Source organism: Diospyros lotus, chromosome 12, assembly GCF_014633365.1.
Source record: "Diospyros lotus cultivar Yz01 chromosome 12, ASM1463336v1, whole genome shotgun sequence".
In the NCBI taxonomy this organism is placed as follows: Eukaryota; Viridiplantae; Streptophyta; class Magnoliopsida; order Ericales; family Ebenaceae; genus Diospyros; species Diospyros lotus.
This window is the reverse complement of record NC_068349.1, coordinates 4,790,992-4,801,087: the sequence shown is the minus strand read 5'-3', so window position 1 is coordinate 4,801,087 and position 10,096 is coordinate 4,790,992. Positions and strand designations below refer to the sequence as shown.

Here is a 10,096-nt window from a genome sequence, read left to right as displayed (position 1 = left end):
GCTATTAGAGTATCATAATTTATTATTTTATTTTAATATGTAAATAATAAATAAAATTATTTTAAGTATAGACTATAAAATATTTTAAATAAATTGTTCGGATAATAATAATAAAAAAATATAATAGGGATGAAAAATAATTAATTTTAAATAAATAAATTAATGTATATTAAGTTAATTAAAAAAATACGTATAATAATTACTTCCCTGAATTCGAGTTCAGGTAAGAATGTGATATAAGGGCACTCCGTTAATGAAATTCATTCATATATAAAACATAACATATACATATATGTCAGAGACGTTGAGAGTTGTGGGACTCTCCACAATCCATTCGCCCTGCTCTCTCTCTCTCTAGAAGCTTCCTTCTCTGCTCGGCCTTTACTCTCTCTCTCAAAGCCAAACCCTAGAAGTTTTATCTCCCAAGAATTTCAGGATAATCATCCTAAGCCGGCTCTAATTCCAGGTCAGAAACGGCCTATTTCGTTTCAATTTGCCGTTCAAACCCTAGATCTGACCGCAACCGGTTCGAATTTTGATCTGGGAGCCATAGAGCGGTGAAATTGGGCGGTTGCGGAGGGCATGGGTAGGATTTACAAGGACAACTCGGAGCCCTCACCGTCGTCGTCGACGAGCGCTACTACTTCGACGTCGGTCACCGAGACCGTGAATGGGTCGCACCAATTCAAGATAAACGGATATTCGCTGTCCAAGGGGATGGGCATCGGGAAGTACGTAGCGTCCGACACGTTTACGGTCGGTGGGTATGACTGGGCGATCTACTTCTACCCCGACGGGAAGAGTACCGAAGATAATGCGGTGTACGTGTCGCTCTTCATCGCTCTTGCCAGCGATGGCACGGATGTGAGGGCGCTGTTCGAATTGACGCTTTTGGATCAGAGTGGGAAGGGGAGACACAAGGTTCACAGCCATTTCGGGAGAGCGTTGGAGAGTGGACCGTACACGCTCAAATACCGCGGAAGCATGTGGTAAGCGTTACGCCTTTGAGATACGTGCCACTGGATTTCCGATTTGTATTTGGGTCGTTGTTGATCCGAGAGTTCTCAAAAGGGTATCGGTATCGGGAATTGATTTCAATTGTTGGCTCCTAACTGTTTATTTTTATGTTTCCGGTCATACTGTGTCTATGGATTAGAAATTTTCTTGACCAGGAGGTTGTGTTGAAGGAGAGACAGTTCAAGTCCTCTGTTCACTGCTATTCAGTTTATTTTTCTGAGTGTGTGTGTTTTATACTTTTCGTTGCTTCCAACTGCTGCATTTCTTTTATAACGTTTATGCGGTATGTATACTGGGTGTCGCCTTAGAATTGAAATTGTTTAGGATATGCACTCTGCGCCAAATTTTATGTACAAAGATAATTTGGCATTATACCTCTGTAGTCAGGTATAAATGCATGTTTTACTTTGACATAATGCATTTAAATTTTAAACGAGTTTGCGGAGAATTAACTGATTTATCTACTTGTTTGTTTCATAAATGGGCTCAGAAAGAAATTTGTATACTCTTATGGAGATTGTTTCTGTCTGTAGACTCTGTACTTGTATCATTCTGAGCTGCCAAGGGCCTTTAGTGTGGCTACCTATGCATGCCATTTGAGTGGCTCTAAGATTCCTCCATGCAGGACCTTCAATCTCTATAACATGGAGTTTGGAATTGAGGTTCAGGATGGGTCCTTTTCCATAGAGTATCTTGAACTTAACCAGTTCAGAGAGAGTCCGAATACAGAAAGAATGTGCAGCCCATGTACCTAATGTACACCTTGGGTCATAGCTCCACAATCTCCATGGTATATGTCACTTCTTATTACTGGAACAGGTCGCGTTGATGGGTGGTAACTCTCACTGCACTAATAGTTTCATGCCATAACTCATTATCATGTCACTTGGAGGTCAGTTCTTTAGCCTGATCCCTTCACCATAAATTTGGGCTTCAAAGCTCCATTGATTGATGATTTTTGTCTCCCTGAACTGTTTTACTCTCTTCTTTCTCGATTTTTGGTGGTTCCTCCTGCACTAGCTCACCACCAACCACAATTCCTATAAGGCCACCAATTGAAGTCATCCTTCTCAAACAACTGCTTACTGGACATTCCTAACTAGGTGGATGGTGCCGTAAAATTTTAGGTTTGGTGGCTGGAAACATTTTGTTTAATGCAGAATGTTTCATTCTGCTAAATGATTGTTGTGTTGACAATCATGTAAAAGATGCAAACTGATTGAATGTATGTCTTTGCTTAGGATGATTTTATCTGTTTGTTGTTTCGTTTTCCCATGTGGTATGGACTGTGGAAGGGAATTTAATTTCTGAGGAATGGTAGGACCATGAATTATTGAGGCATTGTTGGCTGACATCATGGTATAGAGTGTGATGGTAGTATATGCTGTCTAATTCACATGTTCTACAAAAACTTACATAGAAAATTTTGATTGAAGTCTTATATGTATCTTATACGTGAAATAGCATAAACTTTTTGTGGATTTTTTATGTTGCAGGGGTTATAAGCGGTTCTTCAAACGAACTCTTTTGGAGACATCAGACTATCTGAAAGACGATTGCCTTTCAGTTCATTGCAGTGTCGGTGTTGTCAGGTCACAAACCGAGGGCCCAAAAACCTACTCTATTCCTGTGCCTCCATCTGACATTGGTCAGCATTTTGGAAGGCTACTGGAATGCAGCACGGGGACAGATGTAAGCTTTGAAGTCAACGGGGAAACCTTTGCGGCCCACAAGTTGGTACTTGCAGCTCGGTCACCTGTTTTCAGGGCTCAACTTTTTGGGCCAATGAAGGATCAAAATACAGAGTGCATACCAGTTGAAGACATTGAGGCTCCAGTGTTTAAGGTTCAGTAAATCTACTTCTCACTTTCCTGATACAATTTTTTCCACCTTTCAAGGTTATCTGTTGCCCTATGGCATGATTACTTAATCCATACCTAAATTGGTATGATCAATACTAAGTTGTTAACCTAAAGCTTAAAAACATGTGGGAATTTGATAGTTAGATGTTTCTGCTAGAAATTTTGGATTATTTATAGTATATTTATGGAGGTCGTTAAATCTTGAATGTGGTTAATTCTGGTTAGCCCTACTGTCACAGAAATATGTGGCTTAGGTTATTAATGAATTTTCTTCAGGAGAAAGAATGTTAACTTTTTAGTTGTTAACATAGTTGTAGTGCTCATTCTGTTTCCCTTTCATAATTGATAATTTGTTACACGTAGCTTGTAGTTAGATTTTTTCTGTCTTATGTTTAGTATTTTTCTGTTTCTATTTCAGTGTGCATATAACCAATCCCTTCCCATTTGTTGATATTGTAATCCTGTGAAGACTGAACCATTTTATTTCTGAAGAGGTAGTTTGATTAAGTGTGGAAATACTCAACCAAATGTAAATAATTAATTTTAGCTTGGAGTTTCTGCCACCACTAATAAACATGTTATTCATAGAACAAAAAGAAAGGTTTAAATTCTCTGTTGGCTTCTTTGGGATTTGTGTTGTACTGTGAAGACTAAGAATTTGCTTTGTTGCATCTTAAGTGTTTGGGCCAAATGGCAGTTAACACCCTTGAAACAAGGACGGAGCTAGAACCTACCCCTCAGTGGGGGACAACCTTTTTAAGGATAGTAGTTACTATGCCAAAAAAAAATGCCAAGTGCATTTTTTTTGGCATAATAATCATTGCCTTTTCTAAATTTAATATCATGACACATCATATATTTAATAACAAACTAAATTTTTTGTTATGCTATTCCAACTAATTATCATTAAACTAAGATGTGAATAATTTTTAATAAAATTTTCAAATGTTTCCATGAAAAATTACAATGGTATGATTGACAAGGTCACTTTTGCAAGGTATATTCTACTTGTATTATTTTACTTATTTGGATAACAATTAAAATTTTGATTTTTAATCGAAGATTAGTAGGAAATCTTTTAGGTTTATGTTAGCTCTCGCATATTTTTGGGAAAAAAATTCATCATCTTGTTCACCAGATTTTTAAAGAGATAATTATTCATTTATCATTTCTTTTTATAAGAAACTTGTCAATAGATATAGCTTACTAAAAATAATTTTTAGATTAAAAATATGCAATTTAAGAACTATCAATTAATTAGTAGTATAACTCATATAGTCAATATTTGAATTATAATTAGTTAAAATTATCTATCTCGAAAAACTAAGTTTTAATTATTACATTTTAAAATGGTGTATAATAATTCACTATTTTCTCTTTTTAGTTGTGATTTTTTTCCTACTAATTGACTCATATATTAAATATTTAGGGAGTAATTTTCAAAATTTTTACAAATATTATACCGTATTTTCAGTTTTTTCAAACCTGGAGGAGGGATAATTTTCAGAAGTATTACAAATCTTACATCTAAAATGCATTTTTTCCAAACTAGAGAGGGGGCAATTCTGGAAAAAATTACAAACATTACACCTAAAATATACTCTCCAAACTTTTGGGGGGGGGGGGGGGGGGAAGAGAATTGAGTAGCTGCTGCCGATCTTCTTTTCACTAGGTATTAGTACTTGAGTTAGACGGTATTAGTACTTGAGTTAAGACTGTTAGAGAAATAATAGCAAGATGAGGAGAAACAGAAGATATTTTAGCTTTTCTCTTTCACCAGTGTCATGGATGGTCCTATAATGTACAAAATGATGTCTTTGACTGTTCTCTGTTTCTCATCATTTATGCCATGGGAGAATATGTACTGAATGATGGGGTATGGATTTTTCTTTTTTCTCAGCTAGAGTAACTTTCACATTCAAATGGAAATTTAATACAAAACCACATTGATGGGAAAATAGTGGCCAAAATTGGCTTTAGACTTTACCTTATAATTAGCTGACTGAGTTTACTCTGCTGATTAAATTCAACAACACCAGTAAAGGGGTATATTTTGTACTAATGTCAGTACTAGAGCTTTACTGCCTACATATCTACAATTATTTGCACGTAGAGCTTACCAAAAAATCTGCAAAAGAGGACATATAAGGGAACTTATTTTTATTTTCAGGGTTTAGGATTGTAGCTGTAATTTTATATCTACAGTAGCAACTAAACATTCTTGCAAAAATAAAACATCCAAAAGGAAAAAGAATCTATACGTAGGGATGGGCATGGATTGGTTAATTCTTAAAAAAATCCATAACCACGACGCCTGGCAGACATGGATAAAAACTGAGTAAAATGGATAAAAACTGAATAAGATTACAGTTAAAAATTTTGAAAAACCGCAATTATGGTTATTACAAAAAAAAATAAAAAATTGTAATTGTAACCGTAATTGATATTGAACACCACAAACGTAACTATAATATATATAATGACTTTTTATATATAATATAATTTTATAAATTAATAATTTAAATGTATATTCCTTTATAAAATATCCTTAAGTTGTAATTTATTTACAACAATGTTCAATTAAATAAAATTATTACCTTAAAATATATTACAGCAATATCCCAGAAAGAAGTAGCAAAATCATTTCCAATAAAATGTGTAATCATTTTAAGATTTTAATTTCATTTGCTAGATTTCTTGAGGCTAATTCTAATCCGTGTCATTAGTTTAAGTTTAATTTAAATGTGTTTTCAATTTTGGTTGCCAATTTCATATATTTTTTATATGTTGCTTTTTATTAAAAGATTATTTAATTATGCAATTTGTTAAAATGGTTACGGATAAAAACCATGGATGCTGTTAATCCATCAGTCATGGACGTCGTTATGAAGATCCATAACCATGCAGTTACGGTTACCGACTGGCCTATTGAAAATAATGGTGAAAGGGAAGATCCAAATATAAATAATAGCAAAAAATACATTCATAGTCAGGGGGATAGTGACAGTTCTAGTTGTAGTAACCTTGATAATTTATTCAAGACATTCTTAATTTCATCTCTGATGACACTTTTGTAATTAGGGATAGTAATGGGGACAGTTATTCCATATATTTTGATATTGAAAATCATATTGTTGAAATTAACAATCATCATTCTTTTTTGAGTGAACTAGAAAGTTCTATTTCTTGTTATTGGAATTCAGATTATCTGAATAATGACTCTTAAGAGTGACAGTGCCTACCATGATCGTTATATGTATGATACTCAATATAGTTGGAATTATCACATTAATCATTGTGTTGACAGTTATCTCAATTCTCAAATTTCTATTGATACTACCGTTATACCCATGGTACTAACAATTATAGTGACAGTTACATGTATAGTTCCATTTATGGTGAAAGTGGAAATAGTAGTGAAAGTTTCAGTATAAGAACCTGCACAAATGGGAGTGATTTAACTATAAGAAAAGAAAATTCTAATGATCTTGGTGTAACTCAAAAATCCGGTTATGGATGTGGAACCACTGTTATGGTTACAGTTATCTTAAAAAGCCTAACCAAACCGAACTGATCTGCACCCATCCCTATCTATACAGATGAATAGATTCTGAGAAGATCACTTTCACTTCATGTAGGAGAAAAGTGAGAAAAAAGGCCTCCTTTCTATTTTTAATAGCTCCATCCCCTAAAAATTAGAACTTCCAAGTTTTTGAACTCATAATGTAGGCCTAAAAGAACACAGGATGACATCTCCACACTGTTATAATTTTAATCATGGTCTCTTAAAGTTATTTATACATGCCCAAGGCTCCAAGCTACATAAGTGTCTCAAAAATGTCGAAGTTTCTCATTGTAAATTAAGAAGAAAAATAATAAGGCATGCGGGTGCTTGGCCAACACACTAAAGGATGTATCCAGTAGGTGTGAACACCATGGTTGAGTCTATTGGTAATGTTGTAATTTCAACATTTGGACTCATCTGACAAAACTAGGGAAATTTTTTTATCATATTTTACAGTTTGAAGCCTTGGCCATGAGGTTTTATGCTTGCTTTAAGATCTCATGTTTTGTATTTATCCAGGAGGTGCAACTAATGCTTTGGCCTAGTAGTAAGTTGGGGCTATAATGAAGTGGCTGCCACTGCAAAACTATCACTTGTAAAGAGAAATTTTCTGCTAAGTTGCTTGCATTAGCTTGGATTTGAATTTTCTGGTGTGGGCTCACTATTTACTGTACTTTTGCACAGGCTTTACTTCACTTTATTTACTGGGATGCCTTGCCTGACATGGAAGAACTTACTGGTTTGAATTCAAAATGGGCTTCTACCTTGATGTCTCAGCATCTGCTTGCTGCTGCTGATCGTTACGGTTTAGAGAGACTCAGGTTGCTCTGTGAGGCTAATCTTTGTGAAGATGTTGCCATAAACACTGTGGCAACAACATTGGCCCTGGCAGAGCAGCATCACTGTTTCCTACTGAAATCTGTTTGTCTCAAATTTGTTGCAATGCCTGAAAATCTAAGAGGTGATCTCTCTCTTTGGCCCCGTTTGTTCCAGCTTAATTAAAGAAATTATAACTTCTAACTTCTTAGATTATAGCTTCTAAAACTTAGAATAAGTTGTGAACTTGTTTATTACAATTTCTCGGAAGTTGTAGTTAAACAGTTGTAGTGATTAATACCATAAGCTGTAAAATAACTTATTTTTGTATAATTGTCCATAATACCCTTGATAGTTATAGAATGATAATTTAAAAATTAATTAGTGTATATGTATAAGTTTCAAGTATTATAAAAAAATTAATTAGTGTATAGAGAGAAAGGGAGATGGCGAGAGAGAAGAAGAGATTTGAAAATAGGGATAGCGGTGGAGAAGAGAGACCCTTGATTGCATGGACAGAAAAATAATTCTTTGTTAAAAATAGAGGTAAAATTGTCAAAAAAATGTAACTGTTTAATCAGAAGTTGTAGAAGCTGGGATACCCCAGCTTTGAAAAAGCTAGCTTCTACCCCTTCTAAAAGTTAGTAGAAGCTATAAGCTAGAATTCTAAAAGTTAAAACAAACACTACATACCCACTTTTTTGAAACTAGAAGCTAAAAGTTGCAGCTTTTAAGCTGCAACAAACAGGCCCTTTATTACATTTTCTGCTTAGGAAAATTATATCCCCAAAGAATTTTGTGCAGAAAATGCCACTAGAATGATGTGATAATGGTATTTCATAATTGCTGGGATAAAATATATCGTGCAACCTTGAGATTCATTATGAAAACATGGAACCTCGTGTTTCTGAAATTAAACTATACTCCCTTGGTTTCAAAAAGTTGTATCGGATTGCCCCTGCCATTAGATTGCTGCAAGTGACCTAAATAGAATATGTTGACCTAAGCAAAATATATGAATTCTCCAAATTTTCCTTAAAATAAGTTAATAGTCTATTATATGCTCTAAGGATTCCTCAATAAAATTACGAATTAGGCATCTAGTACCAGTACATCGTCATCCCTTTCGAGCTGCCTTCAAAGAATCGAGTCCCAGATTTCCTTCCCTCAAAGTTAGCAAATCTCACTGAAGCCTGCCATGAACTAAGTTTGGTTCAGGCTAGACGGACTTTTGTGATAAAGGATGAGAATTTGTTGACTCTTATCGCCAAAACATCAACCTGATGCGTGTTTTATTACTCCTTCCGTTCCTTAGGGTTGTATGGTGTAATTTGCTTTGATTGTGACCTTGATGCGTGTTCTGATTTCTAATGTCTACGAGCCACACTATCATGATCCCTTATCTTTTAGTTCATATGTTCCCTTATTTGATATGTCCAAATTTTTCATGTGTTCTTTCCTAGCAAAAGATTTCTATCTGTGTCATCTAGTTACTCTCAAGAGGGAAACAGTGGCTTGTTAGCAGAAAGCATTTATCTTTTGCATCAGTAAATGTGAAATGAGATGGTGATCTAGATGATTGGCTTGATTTTAGACCTTGGACAACCTCAGAACTCTCTTGTGGGGGGTGGGTGTTTACTAATCTGTTTTGTGTATTCCAGCTGTGATGCAGACTGATGGTTTCGAATACTTGAAGGAAAGTTGCCCCTCTGTGCTTACTGAACTGCTGGAGTATGTAGCCAGAATGAACGAGCACTCTGTTGTCGGCAGCAAGCGCGGTACCGAGTCTCTCCTGGACGGAATTGATGCTAATGGTAGACGGGTGAAGCCAAGATTTGTGTAGAAAGCTGGCGGTTGCTAAAGAAGGAAGATATAGCAGAAAAGAAAGGTTTAGAGAAACATTTATAACTTTGTCTCTAATTTAGCAAAATTGTTGGTGATGCTGTAAATTGAATGCTTTTTAAAGCCTTTGATTAAGGTAGTGTGCAATTATCCAGTCTTTCCCTTTGGCTTCTTTGGCCAGGCTTGTGTTCTTTTTGTTCTTTTCTTTTTAGAAGCTATCTAGAGAAAAGCACATAATTTTTTGGTGGCTCTCTGTTATGTTCATGTTTATATGCTATGGAATCCTGAGTATTTGATTCATGGAATGGAAATTTAAAGATAAATACAAGTGTGGTGTGGATGCTAATGAGGATAATTTTTTACTAAAATTCAAGATATGATGGTTATGTAAAATTCTGGAGTAGTTGTCAAACAATGATTGTTCAACTCATATTGGGCTGTTAGGCTCACTCCAACGGCTTTCTTCATTCTATTTCTCATTATATTATAAATAACATTCTTTATTATATTATAAATAATTTACTTTTTATTTTTATTTTATTTTAAAAATTATATCTGTTTTAATAACACTCTATATTTTATTTATTTATTAATAAATTTTAATTTTATTTATTTTAACAAACAAATAATCAATAATTAAATACACTCATATATAAAATAATCATATATACATACATAAAATTAATAATTAAATATATAAAATAATCAAATGTGCACATGCACAAATTCAATAATCAAATACAAAAATCAATAATCAAATACACAATATCACTCATCAAATACACAAATAAATAAAACTTAAAAAAAAAAATCACAAACCACAAGTTGTTTGTTTGTAGAGTTATTCTACTCATTCCGCAAGCTGTCGATCACCGCAACAATCAGATCTGGCCGTTGATTTGTCTTTCACCACACATGTACCTCTCTTCTTCAGTTGATGTTGTCATCTTCCGATGTTGATGGCCTTTGTGGGGGGAGAGATGGCGATATTGTC

General features: G+C 34.5%; 1 protein-coding gene across 1 annotated transcript; it reads left to right on the top strand.

Annotated features, from left to right (window-relative positions):
• Positions 1-308: 308 nt before the first annotated feature.
• LOC127786638 (BTB/POZ and MATH domain-containing protein 2-like) lies at positions 309-9,355 on the top strand. Its single transcript, XM_052314166.1, has 4 exons — positions 309-989; positions 2,514-2,862; positions 7,129-7,405; positions 8,922-9,355. Exons 1-4 carry the CDS (start codon positions 583-585, stop codon positions 9,101-9,103), a joined length of 1,215 nt encoding a protein of 404 aa, XP_052170126.1. The 5' UTR covers positions 309-582; the 3' UTR covers positions 9,104-9,355.
• The last annotated feature ends 741 nt before the right edge of the window (positions 9,356-10,096 follow it).